Source organism: Alligator sinensis, unplaced genomic scaffold (genome assembly GCF_000455745.1).
Source record: "Alligator sinensis unplaced genomic scaffold, ASM45574v1 scaffold647_1, whole genome shotgun sequence".
Classification (NCBI taxonomy): Eukaryota; Metazoa; Chordata; order Crocodylia; family Alligatoridae; genus Alligator; species Alligator sinensis.
Window position 1 is genome coordinate 63,831 of NW_005842952.1, and position 21,440 is coordinate 85,270.

A 21,440-nucleotide genomic window follows, 5' to 3' on the forward strand; every position below is an offset into this window, starting at 1 on the left:
TTTTTTTTTTTTTTTTTTTGAAAACAGAAGCTGACATCCTACATCAAAATTTGGTCTCTCAAGTGTGGAATTTAAGTGACTCAAGAATCATGCACATTAAACCCTGACAGGATGCATAGCCTGGCTGGAATATTTCAGATTTCTTGACCTGAAGGTCAATGCATCAGGAGGAGACTACAGCTGTGAATACAGCATGTGCTATTTGCTTATCAATTTTACATTCAATGCTTTTCCACTTAAAAGGCAATAGTGGCACCCTGAACTCACCCTTTTTCACCACAAATAATCATTTTAGGTGTGAAACTTCTTAGAATTTCTTATTTTACCTAGATACTTTCTGCTAACAGCTGGCAAATTAGTTGAAAGAAACAAGCACTTTGGAAGTTTAAAACTATAAAACAGGTAACAGAAAAGAGACAGATACATGTATATACAGATCTTTTCTGACTAAACCATAACTTTTGAAATAGTTTCTGAAATCTTCATTTTTATCTACCCTACAGTCCTATCCCTTATGTACCTGATGTGCCTGGTAAACAGTTGCATTGGTAACCATTCACCAAGTCAATGCAGCGTCCTTGATTAAGGCAGGGATTGCTGTAACATTCATCAATCTGTTCACTACAAATGGCACCCATGTATCCAGGATTGCAGACACATGTGTATGAATCAATACCATCTTGGCATTCACCATAGTGGCAAGGGTCAGGATCACAATTATTTATATTTTCCTCACACAAGATGCCAGTAAAACCTAAAAGGAAACAAATCAACAGGAGACATTTAGAGGCTAACAGATGTTATGATGGAATCTGCATTGAGAATCAAACAAAAATATGGCGTTCATCATAACAGGAACACTCCCCCCCAGTAAAACTGTACATGGAACAGAAAACACTGGCTGGGTATATAATCTCTCCCCTAAACATGGACACCAGCAGACAAAGCCACAGCATGCACAGCACAGAATACTACAGAAGATGATGGATGGAAAATCTTTCCAGAGAGAACTACCTGAAATGCATTCATTTCAGACAAACCAGAGGAAAATGTACCCCTGACCATCAAACCTTTTTATTCACACCTGTATCGAAATAACTGAAGGCACTATCTTTCCTTCAGATACTCCGTGTTTAAGTGTTCTGATAAGTCAAACCAGCATGAGTTGACACCTGGATACAAGTTGAAAACTGCAGACAAAGACACTGAACAACTATTGCTGTACAAAATCCACCAGGGAGAATAAAATAGCCCTGTAAACCCTTTCCTTGGATAACTGCCCTAAAAAAACCCAAAATAAACACTGCACTGAAAAAAAAATTATGACTATTTATCTTGCATGCACAAAATTAAAACAAAGGTAAGACAAAGTTCAAGGCTGAAAGGGATACCATCATGGGTCTACCCCATATGTAAGTAGCTTTTATGGTTCTTTTGGTGGAAAAAGACAGTAGATTTTGGAATTTCTACACCCAGTAGACTTTACTATTTTTATTATAATAAATTAATACACAGGCCTTACAAAGTGAGACTTTCTGCAGAATTTAAAGGTTTAGGTCAAAAAAGCGTTCTGTTTTTGCAGCTGAAAAAGCCTTTTGAATGTTCCAAAGCTCAATCAATTGTAAAACGACAGAATGCTCTCTTGCCAAAGGCTGCAGGCAGGTGACTCCCATGTCTCTGCAGATATTCAGAGTTGTCCAAGCTGAAGCAGAATGAAGGCTCAACAGAGCCTCCCGGGTGGGCAGCACAGAAACCAAGAAGAATCTGACCAGTTTCACGCTAAATTCTGAACATGAGAAGCAACAGCAGATGCTATTCACAGAAAGGACTAAACAGAAGATTGGGAAAGGAATAAGAAAAGCAGAGGATTCCTGAAATAGCCACTGGAATGGGGGCAAAGTAGAGGATGGTGAAAGTAGGAAAATCTTTCAGTCAAGTGGTTCCGTGGTGGGAGCCCCAGGGAATGAAAAATGCTCCCTCCGCCTTCTAGTAATGAAATGGGAAGGAGGGGCTACAAGCTTCAAAGATTGAATGCCAACACAAACTGAGCCCATCAGTAAGGTTTAGGGACAGCATCCTAGCAGAAATCCTAGTGGGCAACTGGGATTTGTAAATGGGCAACCGCCTCCCCTTTTTAAATACTGATTTGTGGCTAGTTCACTATTATTTCCAAGCTCTGTGAATGTGCACATGAAAGGATAGATACGAAAACTGAAGTAGGAGAGGCAGGGCAAGTTAGAAAAGTCATATATAAAATTATATTTAGAAGAAAAGAAAGAAAGGCAGATATCACATTGTGCAGGAAAGAAATGTGTACAGGCCTAGAGAGGGAGAGAAGGGACATGAGCTATGAATGGAGAAAGAGAAGTCAAGTAATGTCAGGAATTGAAAGAAAAGGCAAAAAGCAGGAGAACTGCATGTGGTCCAGTAGTTTGTACCTTTCATCTAGCTTCATAGCAGTCAGTTCCCTTTTAATAAATATACTATATAACTCAAATACAAGATGAAGTTCACCCCCCATCAATCAGCATGGAGAAAAAAGCCCCTCATCTTGTATTCACATACAGGGAAACCTTATTAAATACATTGTCTATCATTAAACTGCTGCCTAAAGTAGCATGTGCTCAGTAATGGAAACCGACTGCCTACACTAAGCATGACTACAAAACACATAGCCCATATTCTGCAAACATACTGACAGGAGTTGTTTTTTTTTTTGTTTTGGTAGCACAAGGCCTGGAAGCCACAGAGTTCAGATGCCCCCTAGTCTTGCTTGCTCCTAGCCAAAAGGCCAAGGAGCAGCTAGGGGGAAAATGCAAAACCAGCCCCCATTACCACAATTTTTTTTTTAATTATTTTTTTAAAGGGAAAATTTTTCATGTTCCAAGTCAAATCAGCCAAATCAATTCCAAATCCATGAGTTAGCCAAGAACCATATGTGACCCTACTACCAGCGAGCATCCTCCACCCCCGCCTGGGGCTTCAGATGCTTCCAAATCCTTTGGCAGGCATTCAATGTGCAATCCCATGCCTGGAGGCAATGGGGTTTGGATGCCCCTGAGTTTTGCTTGCCCTCAGCTGTATGGCTGTCAGAGCAAGCTAGGGAGGAGTCTGCCATTTCCATAAAGTTGGCATATGATTTACCATATAGTTAGGGACCTACCAAATGCAAAGCAGGAGTGGGGTGTGCTGTGACTCCTTTAATCTTGCAGGTTCCCCTGTGCACCACCCCCCACCACGGATAGGCAGAGAGGCCCCACTGCTCACCGCTTGCTCCCGACTGGCAGGGATGCAAAAATCGCAGTTTTAAATATGGCATCATTTTTGCTACTCTCTGCTGACTGGCCAAGGGACCCTAGCAGCCACACTGTTACTAGCTGACCAGGAGGCAAAAATAGCACCATATTTAAAATAGTGGTTTTCACCTCCCCACTAATCAGGAGTGATTAGCAAGGGGAGGAGGGGCACATGGGGGAACCTACAAAATAAAAGGAGCTGCTGTGCCCCCCCCGACTGCTCACGCCTGATCAGTAGGGAAGTGAAAGCCACGGTTTTAAATATGGCAGGCGTGCAGCTCATGCAGGCAGGCAGGCTCAGGGTGGGGAGGGGGTGAGGGGAGAAATGAGGTTTGCCATTTCTCCCCACCCACTTTGGTGGAGCCTGCCTTCCTGGGCTGCTGCCAGGCTGCCTGCGGTGCTTCGCTCCATGGCTGTAGGGCAGCAAACTAAAACTCCTTGGAGGTGTTTTAGTTTGCTGCTCCCCAAAGTCATTTAAGGCGCATTACACTGCCGAATGTGCTAGAACGGCTGAAATTAGTGTCCAATACGCTGCCAACACATGCAAACACCAACACCATTAAAGTGGTGCAAAAGCATTTAACCCGCTTTAAAGTGTCATTCACATATGCCCCTCGTTTCGTCTACACATGTTCTAAAAGTGTGTTTATGGAGTACCTGTGCTAAAATTTGAAGCAGTTTCAAAAAAGGTAAAATGCATCAATTCTGGATAAACTAAGCCTATGGGTACCTGTAGTAATTTGCCTAAATGCAAATTACTATAAAATATATATTATTTCTAGGTCAGATTTTTCAAATTTTCCCCTCACTTCCATGTACCCAGGGAGAGTATGGTCTGACAGTAAGGAGGTGAGAAGCGTCTGGAGGGGGAAGTTAGGAGTGGGAGCAGAGGGAAAGGGGCTACCTGACTCCCCAGATTTATTTTCCTTACTGTAGCAAAGGGAAGGGGACAAATGCAAGGCAAGCCTCCAATAATTAGGTTCTATACCTGGAAAACTTAACTAATTTATACATTTTCCATACACAAGCTAATTATTGGGGGGCTGTCTTATATTCAAGTAAATACAGTATTATTTAACCAATATTGAAGAGAACAACACACCGAATATATTCAGCCAATGCTTTCTTGTGTCTGACCCATTTTAATAATGAGTTAACAATTTATTACTTAGAATGCCAACCAGCAATATAACAATTCAGTCTAGCAACACAATAGATTTCTCTCATTCAATGACAGAAAACAAGACAAGCAAATATTTTAACCTTGGTTTAAAAGGCAAGATTCATTAATGCATTGTTAAGATGTAGATGTCCCACACCAGAGATATTTAGAGCTAGCAGTTCTAAGACATCACCATGTCACCTTTATGTACATTTGGTTGCCTTCAAACCTATTTCCATGCCCCCAAACTCCCTATGGGGGAGTCTGGGGGCAAACCACGCGCTAATTCAGCAGTTGGATTTAGCTCTGTCTTTTCCTGGCACTCCTTTTAGTAATGCACCATTGTCCATTGTTGCTTCTTTGCTTATCACCACTGGAGTGAGGTGACCCTATATTATTGGCACCGGATTCTTCATGCTTCCAGCAGATTTTGCAAAGGATTCAGAAACAAAAGTTCCCCCTCTTCACTAAGCAAAAATTTCTTGGACCACACACCAGGTTGAGGCAGACATACTGCTTCCAAGTTAAAAAAAAAAAACAACAAAAAAAACCTAGGCTTTTCCTTTTCCCTGACAGGAGTCTGTCACATTGAATTATCTAAAGGGAAACCTGAAAACAACTACTCATCCTCTCCTGATTCCAGTCATTCCACTCTATATTTTAAAACTTCCTCTAAGAAAAAATACCCTAATCTGTATCACTATTTCACAGGGAACTTATCTGGACAGAGGGAATCATTCAGCTTTAAAATGCAGGCCAGGACAGTAACAGACATTTTAGAACCTGCCACCATCTCAGTTAAGAACATTTTGACAAGTGTGTCACTGAAGAGGTGCCTCCTAGCACCTGGAATTATTCTCAAAGTAAATGTCACATCTAAATAGTTATAATAAATGTTCACTACCATCAAAAATAGTGTATGAGAGAGATTTCCATGCATCAGGTCCACATTATAGGAATTTTTTCATGTATATTCTGTTAAAACAGAGGAAAAGTTTCCTTTACCAGAAAACACCAGAACTATAGCACCCATTTCTAATAAATGTATAGTAATTTTTTTATTATGATAGCCATCTTCTATTCAGCCTCTTTTGGGACACTGACCTCTGAATTAAATTTACTCTGGAGAACCTATCTTTCTGACATAACCAGTCATGGTAATTTGTAACACCTGAGTTTCACTCAACTATTTCTCCAAGGGAATCTGGATATGTGATTGCTTTCTAGTCAGTCATTAACTTGTATTAGATGCATAGATGTGAGGGCCAGAAGACAGCAGAACAATTCACCTGGCCTTCCTGTGTAACAAGCTATGCAGTTCCAACCAATGATTCCTATACTGAGTGTGGTAACAGGCAAGTTACCTAGAAAACATCTTACAGAATGACATCTAGCCTTGATATAAGGTCTTGATGCAACAGAAAATATACTACAGCTCTCAGCAATTTGTTTCATCGTTTAAGGATTGTCCTAATATGCTGTGCATTAGCCTTTCTATTCTAAAACTGTCTATGAACTGTCCCCAATAAAGCCAAATGCCATTTTGGCAAATTTGGATGCTTCTTATAGAAGTCATGTGGTAGGTGCTGTACAAATATACAGAAAAAACATGGACCTTATCCCAAAGACTTTATGGTCAACACAATCCCTATGGAAAAACATGGTATTAGACTACCCTTGACACCCTCTACTACTTCCCTTCCTCTGGGAATAGAAGGGCATGCCCAGTATAAATATCAGGACCAAGGAAAGGAAAGAATAGAAAAGGGAGAAATTAGAGTCTTATCTTAAATTAGACATTTCAGTTCTCTTGAACTTTTAGAACTGTAAGCTTTTTTTTTTCCTCCAGGTGTACCTCTGCATTTTGAACAGCACAGAATAAATTATCTCGACTAGACACATTATTACATCTTGAACAGCTACTAAACAGAATTAGATTATTTAAATGCTCTGCTAGAAATAAGAGGAAACTCATGTGAATCCATCCAGCCTTAGAGTTCTCATCTTAGACAAAGGCAGCTCTGGGGGTTAATCCAGCCCTTTTTTACAGACAGACTTTCTAAATCCTTTGTGTATATTTGCAAGTAAATCTTTAGTCCACTGTCAAAAAATACAAACTTCACTTAGGGTTATTCAGGGCTTACACTGTGCCTTCCTCATGGACTTAGCAAACTATTAGTGAATAAAGCTCTTTGTGACGCATTTGAACACCATTAAATTTTACAGATTGGGAAACTGTGAAGGAAATAAGTAGCAAAGTCTGGAACAGAACAAAAGTGAGCCTTCCTGACTAATCCTCTGCCTCAGACAACTCATTCTTCACTTCTAAAGCACACCTTGTCTCAAAACCTTCAGTAAAGTGATAACAGGGGGGCATCATTACCCACCTCAGCAGCCATTAAGTATAAACCACTAAGCCTCATTCAGCTAAACTGGTTCACAATCACAGAACTAAACCTTTCCTTAGATAGCTCTAAAGGCCTGCCTCCTTTAGTCTGAAGTGACTATATCAAGCATTCCAAAAGAAATCCTAAAAGTACTACAAGTGAGTTGTGAAGTACTAGGTTAAAAATTGCCCATGCAACCCAAGGGCTGAATGCCACCCAGAAAGTCAGGTGTATCCTTGGCCCTGCTGAGTAGGAGCTCCTACGTGATGTTGGGCCAATCATTTAAGAGCCAAAATTTTGGCAGTTGACCATTAATTGCATAATGCATTTTCTGAGGGGTCAAATTTTACAGCATTGTGCACACTTATGGCTCTTGATGTGGCTAAAAGAGTGGGAAATGGAAGACTTAAGTAGTCAGGAAGTAAACAGGCAGGAAGGAATGTAGTGTAGCATTCATGACTCATTTCTTCGTCTTTGGTTGCCAGTTCTTTCACTTACACCTAGGCTGCAGTCCTAGAAAAAGGACTCCATCCCCCCCACCCAGGATCCCTGAATGAAAAACACCACAACACCAGCTAGTACAGGAGACATTCTCCCCTCATGGAAAATAAGTCATGAGACAAAGAGCAAAGCTAAGACTCCAGCCAGCTGCAGTCATAAACCAGAAGGTTTACTTTACCTAAGTGATATTCAGTGCTGTTCTCTGCTGCAAAAGGCTTGGTAGCAAGCTTCATGAAAAACAGTATTTCACAGATAGCATACAGCTGACACTTCCCCCTCCTTCCCCCAGCCCTCTTCTCTAGCATCCACAATAGTTGCCAGAATATGAGAAGCTGTGTAGAGGCTAACCTGTGGCACACTGGCACTCGTAGCCATTGGGATGATCAATGCACTTTGCTCCATTTAGGCAAGGTGTGCTGGAGCAGTCATCGATGTCAATCTGGCACACGGCTCCAGTAAAACCTGAAAGTGAAAAGGAAACAAAATACTGAAGCAACTCAAGGAGGAGTTGTTGTTCCTTCTTGCTGCTCAAAGAGATCCAGGCAGGACTCTGGCTAACAGATCATTGCCAAGGATTCTTTACTAACTCTTAAGAACTGCCCCATTATTATTTGGTGAATCTAGGTTGGATTGCACCCTTAGTTCCACTCTGGTCTCTCAACTGGTTGGTTTCTGGCCCAGCAAACAACCAACCAATACGAACTTTCTGCCCTACAAGTCAAAGAGGCAGGAACAATTTTAATGATACTCATAAAAGGACTGGCCAGGGGCAACAGGAGCATAACGAGGGAAGAGCAAAGACTCTTCATGTTAGTACTCTTGGGAAAATGAGATGTCACTGGCAAAAAAGAAACAGAGGAAAATTTCTGACAGTCAAAGCAAGTAACACAGCATGAGGAAATGATGCATCTCTTACTACAGCCTTTAGTAAGAGAGTATTCCAACAACTTAGGATTTACCGCACAACACAGAACTATACTTCACAATACTTTATAACTAAGGAGCGGTATCAAGGTCAGTTATGGTAAGAGACTCAGAAATAATGGGACCCGAGTACCAAGGAAGGGCAGTGAAGATTCAAGAATGGTTTGGGACCAAGGGAAAAATTGGACAATTCCATTGGCAGGCCCAAGAACTCATCACCACACAAAGGGGCTAGAGACTGAACATGTGTCAAGATAAGCAATTTTTGAGAAGGAAAAACATTTAACTTTTGCCCCCCTCCCAGTGGCTTGCAAGACACTAGACCTGACACCTGGTGCTGGTCCCTTTGTTCAAGAGCAGCCTCTCCTTTCTAGACAGGAGTGCTGAGCCCCCTGCCTATGCTACAGGGGAGAAAAGCTTAGTCCTCAAACCTGGAGGAAAATAAAATGTAAAGCCTGAAAATGGGCCAAAACTATTCCAACCATGAAGGTGGTCCAATAAAAATCACCCAAAAAATCCTTGCCTCTCTCAAGGATTTCTCTTTTTTTTTTTTTTAAATATATCTACAAAGATTGGACTGTAATTCACCCCAATGTTCTTAACAAGTGAAACAGCAGGTGCCACCTACACCTTTGAGGCTAGGTGTTTAGTCTTAACATGTGTAATTAAGTACATAGTCCCAGTGCTGCATCACTTCAACTGAGTACAGACCTACGCGTATTCATCAGGCATTACAGTGAATCACTACTGTTTTCCTTGGATGAGTCTGAAGTTGGGTGCTGTACTGGGACTTGCTAAGTCAGTAAACCCTACACATGCTTGCACTCTGCCCTTCCTTATAGAATGTTAGGCCTTTGTAGACAGATGCACAGAACAGATGCAGGACGGGAGAACTTACCAGGTGGGCATTTGCACAAAAAGTGATTGACCTTATCCAGACACTCTCCATTGTTCACACAGGGACTACTAAGGCATTCATTGATCTCCAGTTCACAGTGCATGCCTTTAAACCCTGAAAAAGACAACAGATTACAGGGGGTGACAAAAGGGCTCCAAAAAGTACCCAGTTTGTTGGCCTCCCCTTATTCTACAGGAAACCCTCGCTATTCGCAGGTTAGCATTTGCAGTTTCAAATATTTGCGAATGCCAGACCCGCATCTTAAATACACTTATAGGAGCTCCTCGAAAGCTCCACGCTTGCCACCACCGGGCTCCCGCCACCACCAGTGCAGCCATACCCCATCCCCAGCCGCCAGGGGCACAGTGTTTGAGAACATATCCCCCATGAATGGTGAGGGTCTCTCGTACTGCTAAAAATCAATGCCACATCTCACTAATGTAGAAAATGACGGTGTCAATAAGTTATGCCACAAGACCAAGCATATTTGTAAAGGGTTAAATACGGGTATGATGGGGGAAGGGGCCTTAGAGGGGATGAATAACTTTGGAAACAATGGAAGACACTGGTCCTGGACTTCCTAGGCTAGGGTAAATTCACTCTATACTTCTGGATGCCAACTGACCAGCTGCACGGATCAGAATTCTTCATCCATATTAGTATAAGGCTGTCAACTGGCCAAAAACATCTTTTTCTTTCTTTCTTTATGTTTTTTTAAAGGAAACATCAAGCATTGGTCATGACAAGAAGGGAAAACAGTAGACTAACAACACGGGCCACTTGCATTATTTATATGGCAAATTCTATAAAGTTAAGGATTTCAAAACATGGAATATTTTTTAAACAGTGAGATCTATAAGTCTGTTGACTAGCTGCCCAAAGTACTGAAAACCCCTTTACTTGGGAATATATAAAACAAGACTTGACAATGCCCTGGGAATTTTCCCAAACAACAATATAAAAACACACAGTTGAGAACTTACTCACTCACTCAAACACGGTTTCTGCTAACTTTAAAACAAATCACTTCTGTACATCTCATTAAACAATGAATAACAAATCTATATGTTCATTAACACATTTACTGTCAGGTTCCTGCTTCTCCTCCTCTCCTACCTGTTTTTCCTCCACTCACATACCAGCAAACCTTTGAGACTGGTGTGTGCACAGCAAACTCTCCAGCCTGGTCTTTAGGCACCCCATCACACACACATCTTCCATTTCTAAACTGCTTTAATCATTTTATGCCCTCACATTTCTGATCTTTCCCATCCTTGTTAGAAATTCTTGGGAAACTCGCTTTACCTGGCATACACAGACATGTGAATCCTCCGATTTTATCCAGGCAAGTGGCATCATTTTGACATGGATTGGAATGACACTCATTAATGTCCATTTCACAGCGTGGTCCTGTGTATCCCTTCAGACACTCACAGTGGAAGGAGCCTTCAGTATTCACACATTTCCCAGCATGTTCACACGGATTACTGTTTGCTGTAAGAGACATTCATTTACTACTCTTCCGCTCATGATGGTCTCGACACCACCAATAATCCCATCCTTTCTTGTATCACCACTGCTTGAGACAAGATCTCTACTGCCTAACAGGAGATGGCTACTGCCCTTTCTGTGGCATTGGGAAAAAATGTAGCAGCCTCCAGCTTCTTATAGATAGGAAGAAAAATCTCCCAAGTACCGTCATACAGTCAGAAGAGCATTCTGATGTTCTCCCCACTTCCAAGGGTCCTGCAGGGGCACTGACAGCAGCTCTGACCAGAGATCTGAAAACGTAAGCTTATTTTGGATAGGAGGCTTTAAATCATCTCTTCAACTTGCCTGCTTGCTTCAGCACAGAGGCCAGCGCAATGACCCTTAGCCCATGTGGCCTTTGCTACCCATATCGTAGTCAGATTGACCTTGGAAATAAGTTAAGGTGAGGAAATAACAGGAGATTCAGCTTGGAAAAAGTAACCAATGCATTCAAGGAAAGATAATCGAAAGGCAAGATATGTAACACAAACAGGCACTTGAAATGCAGCAAAAGCATAAGAGAAAGAGCAGATTAGCTAAAATGTTTAAGTTACTATGGCAGAGAAACAGCAGGATTTGAGCTGCACAGACATAAAGCAGATGGTATCTTCAGATGATTCCAATGAGAATAATGACTTCTCATTACAGTTCTTTGAGTACTGGAAAAAATAAAATGAGCCAGGAGCCTGGTAAAGTAATTTGGGCAAATTCATATTGGAATCCATTAAAAAAACTCAGAAGACCCTGACACAGTCCTGTACCCAAGCCATTTGGCCAGCAAGTCCACATCATGGAGGAAGGGAAAACACTCAATATAGACAAGAAATATTAAGAAGCTTCTTAAAAAGGTACTCAAAGGGACTAAAAGTATAGTGATTTGATGCTTTTTAATAAAGGTAAAGATGATTCATCATCAATATATTTTGGGTCTTTTTAGCACACTTACTTAAAGGTCAGAATTGGCTCATAAGGGTGGGTAGGACTCTCATACAGGTTTCTCTGTTATTCTGAGCTGCATCTCTAGAATCATTATGCAAGGAAACTCACTCATCTCTACAGCAAGTGATCTTCTCTATCTGTAGCCTTTCTACGCATCAGACATTTCCCCACTAACTGACAAAATATTCAAGAACCTTGCCTGTTAAATTCTTTCATGTGTTCAGATTCTATAAATTCTTCGAAGATTACATCAGCCAGGCAAGAGTCTTTATGAAGAATGAATCTAATCAGATTCCCTGAAGACAGTACTGGGGTTTATTAGGAATTCATAAAGAATGGAAATCTTGCCATAAGTTAAAAGGTATGCCACACTACCTGAAATCTGGTACATTATTTTGGCAATCCTCCTCTAGAAGGAGATTGCAGAATTAGAGAGCATTCCAAGTAGTACTGGGATTGTCTGAGGAATGGAAAAATTCTTATTAAGAGACTGAAAATCATACAAGGAAACAGAGAAAAGGGAATATGATAAAGGCCCACAATTAATTAGTGGCACGGAAGTTTGTTGGGGTCTTCTTTGCTTGATCTCAAAACACAAAAACATAGTGCACAACAAAAGCAACAGATATTCAATGAAATGCAGAGACGGTATACACCAAATTGTTAAAAGGTTACACACTTTCCATTTACTATAGTTAGGCCAGGGAACTCGCTACTTCAAGTTATATTTGAAGCCATGAGATTAAAGGTAGTAAAAAGGGTTGGATAGCTTCATGGCTAAAATGAATAACCAAAGCTGAAGAGGACAGAAGACAACCCAGGAGTTTTGTAAACAAAGGTGAATGCTCTGAAAGTTAACTGTAACCTTCTGCTTGGAAAATATCCTGTGCTTAATTACTGCAGGGTTTCTTGGACCTTTTCCTGAAGTAACTGGTACTAGCTTGGGCCAGAAAGGACACCAGCTAGATGGCGCTTTCATAATCTGGTATTTGGGGGCTCCTATAGATGTGCAGAAAGGCTGCTCTGATGTGCTGTATGTCCAGTGCAATGGAGCAGACTCGATTAATCAAGGCTGCTGGAGCATGGAAATTTCCGTACTCCAGCAGCCCTGGCATATGCGTATCACCATCCCGAAAAATGGCAGTGGGGTACTTTAAACTAAAGTTTGTTCCCCCACCACCATTTTTCAACGGATGGAGACACTGATACACTTGATACGTGGGCACTTTTCATTAGTGCAGCTCACTAATTAAAGTGCCACACCCCATCATGGAATACGTCTATAAATGCCCTAAGTGTGTGATCCTGACTGATGGCTTTCACCCCCTGGGCCTGGCACAATCTCCATCTTAGTTTCCATTAAAGAATAGGAAGCTCTTGCCTTCTTATGGAGTTGTGGTGAGATTGTATTATCAGTGAAGCGCTTAGAAATAATTAGAGCTTTAAAATGATGGAATAACGTTCAGGACACCACCTTACCTTTGTGTCGTCACCTAACCCAAGTACTTCGATAAGCTATTCCTATCCCTTCCCCCAAGTCTGCGATGTAGAAAATCCATTGTTAGTAAATGCAAACTTTGACTAGAAACTTACCCATAGCACACTCATCTACATCTTCAGTACAGTCAGCTCCTTTGTAGCCTTGGGGACAAGTGCAGATATAGTGTCCATTCATAGGGTTGGTATCACATAGAGCTTCCTTCTGGCAGGGGTTGCTAACACATGCATCATCCAGATGACACAGGAGGCCTACAAACACAAATGGATGTCACACTAATAAGCTGACCAACAAGAAAAATAAAATCTAAATCAAACTGCACTCTACATGCTTGTGTTCTCCAAACTGATCTTTTGATGGAGGTCCAACTTTCCATGCCAGAACATGACCAGAGCTTTGGGAGATGTTGTTTTGCTAACAAGTTGCCATTAGGATTCTCACCATGCACACTACAGCATAATTTGGATATATTTATACGTGGTTACAAAGGGTTTCCAGAACTCCTAGAGTTCAGTAACAGCTTAGTTACCAAAAGCTTTAGCAGGGAGCAGCATTTCCCAGTCAGCTTCTCTTTCCTCACGCCAACTACTACGGGGCTGTCAGCTCACACACACACACACACACACACACCCACACACACACACACACACACACACGCAACTCAGTCCTCACCACAGCCAAGGGCTACTCACCCTCCACATACCAGCGTGGTTCCTGTGAAGATTTAGTACTCTTAGTTTGTAATCTATATCAGGAGGCAATTCCCTGCTGTGGCCGCAAGGGCAGCGTTACAGCTTTATGGGGGAGTAATCAACATTCCTCAGCTCCCCCACTTTAATATATATACCTCAGTTCCCCCACTTTAATCTTGGGGGGAAGGAGGGGTAGGAAGAGAGAAGCACAGTTATTGAAGAGGCCCATAGCTTACTCACCTCACTCTCTCTCTCTCAGGCTACTGGAGGTTTCAGTCCAGGTTAGTCAAGTAGCTCTCTCTTTGTCTGCACAAAAATCTTTCCACCAGTTGGGTGCACTGGCAAACAACTGGAAACACTCGGTTGTTTTTTTTTTAAGGTACATTTTAGGAAGTTCTTTCTGCTTTGTTAGCACTTGTGACAGCAGCAGCAACCCCAAACTTTGAGCCTGTTTCATCCTTACCTGCCTTTCCTTCTGGACAAATGCATGCAAATGAAGCCACACGATCAATGCAAGTAGATCCATTGGCACAGGAAGCCGTAAGACAGTCATCAATATTCTTACTGCAATCATCCCCACTCCAGCCGTTGACACAGACGCAGGCATAGCCGCCATTGTGGTTGGTGCAGGTACCTCCATTTTGACAGGCATTGGGCTGCAGCTGACATTCATCCACATCCTCAGTACAGAACTGACCTGAAAGGAAAAAGGAACAAAATTAACAGAACTGCATTCGCAAAGACACACAAAGGGAAAAATCTTGCACAGGATGGCTCTAAATGGAGGGGAACACTGAAGCTAAAGTCTAGACTCAGATTCTTTATTCTAGATCATGTGCTGTATGCAGCACGAGCCTCAGAACTTCAAAAATGTGTAATCATGTACTAAGCCACGTGGTGAAGCTCATTAACATGTGATCATAAAGAAAGAGCTGAACCATGGAGACTGAGCGATGGGGGAGTGGGGAAATCAGCATACATCCGAAGAGACAAAGTGCAAGAGGCAGAAGGATCACAAAGACACCTTTGCAGAGCTAAGAGCAGCCTAAGTAAATTAGAATCAAGCAGGAAGAAAAGGCCAGTTGAGGGTAAAAAAACAGCCAGAATGAGAAAAAAGCAAAGTCCTGCAAGAGAAAGCAGCTGAAACCATCATCAGTATCCAAAGTGCACATTGGCCAATGCCAACAGAAGTGAACGCTTTTATAAATATACAAGTTTACAGCTAAATCAGGTCTTGAGATAAGTCCCATAAAGGCTCCTGTTTCTAAAATCTCCTATGTTTTTTAATCCATAGGCATTTCTACAAGTAACAGCTAATGGTACCTTTTTAATACATATTTAAAAATGAGTAACTACTTCCTGAAAAATGTTTCAGTGATTGAAAAGATTTGGAATAAAAAGAAGTTGAGTATGTAGTTGATTCACAGCATAATCCAGATTCATGCAGCTGAAGGCAGAAAGGACCACCAGTCTGTCTAGTAGCCTGACCTTCCTCCAAGTCAAAGGCCATTACTTTTCACAATTACCCCTCCACTGAGACCTACAGCAGATATTTGACCAACAGCATACTCTTCCAGACAAGCACCTAATTCCGATCTGCAGATATCAACAGGTGAAGAATCGGCTGCTTCCTCAATAGCTTGTTCCAGAGGTTTTTACCCTGCACTGGTAAAAATGTACACATCCTTTTTCATTTTAATTCATCTGGTTTCAACTTCTAACCATGGATTTTTTTTTATAACTATCTCCATTAGATCGAAAGTTCTTTGGCATCAAGGGTTTTCCTTCTGTAAAACTATCCATACGCACTGGAATCAAGTGCCTCCTCAAAATTCAAAACGAACATTGGCAGGTCAGAAATGATCTCAGCAAACTCTTTTTTAACTCTTGGTTGCAAACTGCCTAGGAAAGCTGATTTAAAAGCATCTATCTTGAGACTGTTTAATGTACCTCCTCAGTTATTAATGGATTAGGACAGGGATGGGAAATTATTTCGGATGCAGGGCCGCTTCCCAAGTTTTGGCAAGCCATTGAAGGCCGCAAGGGTAGCCCCACCCCTTGACAGGTGCCCCACCCCTTTGGTTGCCATCTTCGAACTGGAAGTCCCACCCCCTAACCCCTACCCTTTCCCACCAGAAGTCCCTCCCCTTGCCCCCCGGAAGTACTCCTTTCAGCAAGGGGGCTTGCCATCTTGGAATTAGAAAAATACCAAATTATATTCTAAAAATCAAACGTACTACAACATTCATTAATTTCATTTAAAAAAAAAAAAACTTGTGTCCTGATTTACATGCGTTTGTGTAGGGTACGTGGGGGAAGGAATAGGTGTGGGTGTGTATGTGGGGTAGGGGAGCATGCGGGTGTGTGTGGATGTGTTGGGTATGGGGTTGGTGGGAGGATGCGAGTGTGTGGGGCAAGGATGGCAAGGATGGCTGGGGAACACTGAGGCACGCATGAGGGGGGGAGGGTCTGCCCAGAGCCTGTGCCCTCCCTTCCCCCACACTGCAGGCAGAGCCCCGACCAGTGCTCCTCCATCCTGCGCTCTTGGCCCCAGGGCATCAGTGCAGGCCCCATGCCCCTGCTCATCACCACTTTCCCCTCCATCTGCCACAGCTGCCCTTCTCACGCTGCTTTCCCATCCCCCCCCCCCCCTCCAACTCACCACTCCAGCACCATGTCCCAGCTGTACAGCCGAGAGCACGGGACACAAAAGAAAGCAGCCCAGCCTGGCCAGCACCGCACAGAGCCAGCCGAGAATCGTGGGGGCCAGGCTAGTTCCTGTTGACTCCTGCAGTTCGGTGCTACAGACAGGAACCACATGGTGCCAGAGTGGCAGCAGCTACAGGCAGGAAAGCTGGGAAATGGCTGCACCAGGCAGCAAAGGAGTGGCAGCAAGTGGGTGCGCAGAGCACAGTGACAGCTGAGCAGGAGCACAGCGCCCACACCAGGGCAAGTGCCAGCGGGGAACCAGGGTGGGCCATGGGCTGGTACAGGCTCTATGGAGCCAGGTTGGACTGCGCCAGAAGGGAGAGGGGGAAACCAGCCTGGCTCTAGAGAGACTCTGCTGGCCCAGCCCCGTGCTCCTGACGCCCTGCCGGCGCTGGCCCCAGGACACCGGCATGGGCTTTGCACTCCCACCTAGCTGCTGCTGCTGCTGCACTCTACACGCCTGCTTGCTGCCCCTTCCCCCCACCTTCCACATCCATTTCCCCACTCACCCCCGACAGCAGAGTGGCCAGCGGGCAACCACATGGTTCCCAGCTATAAATCGCCAAAACTGCAGGAGCTGGCCCAGCCCGGAAGGGCCCCGAGGACTGAAGTGATCACCTGCAGTCCTCCCCTGCCTCCCTCCTCCCCTCTATCTCAATTTATCTCCGGCACTGGGAGACAGGAACAGTCCCAGAGTCTCAGGCCAGAACCCTCTGCTAGGCACGGGCTTCTGACTCCGGGGGTGGGGGGCAGGCACCAGGCCAGGCCAGGCCAGGCTGGCCTTACTGCTGCTCAGTCCTGCTTCCATCTCCCCCTGGGTCCTACAGCTGCTGGCTTCTGTCATCTTTGACAGGGAACAGCTATACTTAAATGTTCTGCATCATCATTAATAAATGTTGTCATTTACCTCTAATATACACCATGTTTAAGGATATCTTTTTGTTCCTAATATACTTAAAATGAGAGCTCCTTGTTGTCTTTAATCCTGCCTGCCCCAGATTTTCCCCTGAACAGTGAAGGGAACAATGAATACCCTTGATAAAACAATTAATGTTTACATAAAAGGCACTGTTGTGTTTAAGTTATTGCCTCTGAATCATGAGAGAAACAGATGACCTAAAATATTAAGACTTTAGCTTCCACACGGATATGCTGAATATGGGACACCACCAAGGAATCCAGGTTATTAAATTTGTGGAGGAAAAAGCAGTATTTGGGGGGGAACATTTAAGAAAAACCTTACCTGAGTAATTATACTCAGGTTGCAAGTATTGTTATTGTCTTCTGAGTGATGATTCATGCATTGCAAGGCAAACATGCATTCTTGCACTATTCTAAGTCACTTGTCTGTTAGCTTTACAGTTGACATCATCAACTTACCAACAACTTAAGCCAACGTTCCAAAACCAGTTTTTAATAAACATGTTTGTACCACAAAAAACAATAATACAACCAACTTCCGTATTCAGTCATGGCCATAACTAAATGCCTGCAGCCATTTTGTTACTAGGAAAATTAATCTCTTCCAGCCCTAGAGGTGGCCCAGTACTACGCTGTCTTCAAGGAACATCTGTTCACAGAGAGGGAATTGTTCTGCAAAATCCTCACTTACCCTGTAATATCCTACACCATCCCTCTGAGCAGAGCCAGAGTAAATGAGAGATTCCTAAAAGCAACAGCAGTCTCAGGTCTAGAGTGGCCCCTCACAACTAAAAATGCTACGCCTTCTCCAAAAACAGCCTTCCTCCTGAATGCTAACTGATTATTACACTTCAACCAAAGATGGATTATTTCTTCCTGCATGTCCACTAGATTTTCCAGAGGTTTCCTTAGAAAATGGCACAGTCTTTAGCAATGCTTTGAAATGCTCATCTGGGGGACTGTAAAGAAAAGCCCCTTTAGTGCAGAAGATGTGCCTGTGATTTGACTCTGAATCTGTTACACACATTATACTCCCCTGTAGAATACCACTGTGACAGGGGCCATCCCAAGGCCAGTCTTTAGGTCGGCCTGCCCACCTGTCATGGGCAGTCCACCCACCTACCTCACCTGCCACACCTTAATCTAATGAAAATAAATAGATGGTTTTAGGCAAGAGGCTGCCCTCTTAATGCCCCAGTACCCATGGCGTACCACATGACTCCAACCTCCCCTTTTATCGTGTCCCGAGCCTCGCAGGTGTTATACTGTTGTTATCATCTCTATGCAACCCCTTTGCGCTAAGCCCTCCGGGCTCTTGTGTCTCTACACCACTCAGGAACGAAGTTCTCTGGTGCCCAGCTCCCTGCCTCTCTCTCCCTGGTGCCCAGCTTCCCACACTCATCGTTGGGCTCTGCCCAGATTGTGTGCCCCTTTCTCCGAGCACTAATGAGGCTTCCAAACCTCCCCTTATAGCCTCATCCCGGTCCATCAGAATAAACCGTAACACAAATACAAGCCCTGGGCTGCAGCATAACAACACTTATGGTGACTGTGTTCTGTCTCTTTACTTCCACCCTTAAAACAACACATATCTTAGCCTGGGTACCTTAGGCCCCTGGATCCTCACTGTTCTTGTAGGCAGCACCTAGTCTCAGGTAGCTCACTTGGTCAGAGTCTCCTTTACTCGGCAGTTGCCAAAGAGAGTGTTCCTGCTAGCTCCAGCCCTAGGCTTATGTGTCCCCCAGGGTCCTGCTTTCTCCTGGTCAACTGATCACCTGCAGATGCGGGCCAATTACCCTATTAGGCCATCGCCCAGTACTCTTTCCTGCCATGGCAGGGGGTTGGACTTGATGATCTACTCAGGTCCCTTCCGACCCTACCAACTATGAAACTATGAAACCTGCAGCTGTGTAGCTCTGCCTAGCCTTCTGAGCAGCCTGGCCAGGCTGCTTCTGCTCCTTAAAGCAGCAGGCACATCTTGGTGCCCTGCTACAACCATGAAATAACTGTGCATATTATAAGGCATTTTAATGGTGTTGGTCCTTGACTAAATTACACTGATATTTGAAAGACATATTAGTGGCCCTACAGTATAGAGATAAGGTTCTTTGGGCATTTTTTACTATGTTCTTCAGGATGATAAAAATGCTTTTGAGCTACTTACAGTTCACGTTCACTCCAAATTTCCTGATTTCAAGTTGCTCCTTTTGGGGTCTATTACCAGTAATTAATTGGGATGCGCACTGTGGAAATATATGTTCTCAACTGTAGCTCTATCTTAATACAGGTTTTTGTTTTGCTTTGTTTTTTTATTGTTTTTGGCATTTCCTCATTTTCAAATAATGTATAAATAAGGAACCAAATGAATGCAATGCTCCTCTTTTATTACTGAGCATTTTAACAGTTTGAAGAAATTCTGCATCATCCTTACTTAAATCCTTCCTGATTTGAAGTAGGATTCAGATTCAGGTACTCACCCGGATTTGAGAGCGACACAAGGCAAACACAGCACAATGACCAGTTAAACTAAACATAAAGCTTCTTGACTTCACCAGAATACCACAAAGCAGATGAAGGGAGTATAAACTGCAGTTTCTCCCTCCTTCCTACTCTCCTCCCTTTCCTATACAGATTCCCTTTTCCCTTCCTTCACCCCTCTAACGTTTTCCTGCACACACTTCCTTGGTTTCCTCTTCTGCCTTCCCACTTGATCACGGCAAGAAGAAGCTTTTGAGAAGATATTTTAAGAATTAGGGTTCCCAAACATCACAAGATAAAGGGTAAAATGCCAAGAGCTGACATACTAAAGACCCAGTTCCTGGTCTCATGTGAATGTATAAGAATCTAAATTTCCATTTAATCATAATAGTTAGAAACTTTTTAAAGGAGAAAAAAGAAAAAGGTTGAATGTCACCTTTACCAAAAAGGGTCAAATAACAGAAGGCAAATAAAAACCCAGAAGCATCTTTTTAAAAATCTTATGGTTTTTGAAAGAGTGGGGCATTACTGGATTACTGGACATTTTTGCAATGAAGTCTTCATGACTTAAAGCTTCTCCTTCAGAGACTAGCACAAAGCTTCAGAGAAACCCAAGGATAACCTCTGAAAGTGGCTACCATCACCTATTCTCCTTAATGGGTCTAGGGCCACAGGCTGCCCTTACAGACAGCCGCTGCTTCCCATTGCTCTCCATGGAAACAAGCCCTATACTCCCAAGGAAGATGTCAGGCAACATATGGCTTCAAACCTGTTTAATTTTATTGTCTTAAGTCTCTCCAAAGATTGCTCTTCAGAATCTGTCGACAAGCTTTCTTATTACAGGAATCATTCATTCTGAATTTTTTTCAAAACATCTCCTTGTTGGTTCTTGGCCAACAAGCACTTGACCCACTGAAGATTTACCTCTGCCAAATGTGTCTAACTGAACAGGCTAAACCTGAACAGACATCATTAGAAACACAAAAAGTTCTTCAACAGTGTGTTAGCTTTCTTAAAGGACCACATTAAAATAACATTTCAACTGAAATTAACTGATTTGTAAATTCTTGGGAAGATTCATTCTGGATGCCAAAAGCACAGAAATTTTGTGGAAGATACAACAGCTTTCATTCATGAAGCTGCAATTTAATTCCTTTCAAGTGTACAACTCAGCAGTAACTAACAAGGAAAAGATTTTCAGCATCATGGGTTACACCAAGGAGTCAATGGAGCTTCTCTAGCTACGCCTGTTTCTGAAACTGGATTCTTAACCAAAACTACTTATGAGACATGTTTTATATCTGTAGTTAAGAACAATGTGAATTGGTGAATGCAAACTCTTGGACAAAGCTGTGAACTCAAACATGCTAATTTGGGGGAGCTGTACAACTCCTGAATATTATGTCTCATATGATTCTATGTGAGAAACATGATGGGCAAGGGAAGCCCAAATTACTACAAGAAACCACATTTAACTTTAACCTGACCAAGATATATGCAGAACC

General features: G+C 42.9%; 1 protein-coding gene across 1 annotated transcript in view; it reads right to left on the bottom strand.

The window, feature by feature from the left end:
* Nucleotides 1-21,440, bottom strand: part of NOTCH2 (notch 2) — a gene marked incomplete at its 5' end in the record, with an annotated part of 128,595 nt that overhangs the window by 58,968 nt on the left and 48,187 nt on the right. The window contains 6 exons of the mRNA XM_025192633.1: nucleotides 521-754; nucleotides 7,695-7,808; nucleotides 9,169-9,282; nucleotides 10,474-10,662; nucleotides 13,231-13,386; nucleotides 14,291-14,524. Of these exons, the coding sequence (XP_025048418.1) occupies nucleotides 521-754; nucleotides 7,695-7,808; nucleotides 9,169-9,282; nucleotides 10,474-10,662; nucleotides 13,231-13,386; nucleotides 14,291-14,524 (1,041 nt within the window). The remainder of the gene's footprint in view (nucleotides 1-520; nucleotides 755-7,694; nucleotides 7,809-9,168; nucleotides 9,283-10,473; nucleotides 10,663-13,230; nucleotides 13,387-14,290; nucleotides 14,525-21,440) is intronic.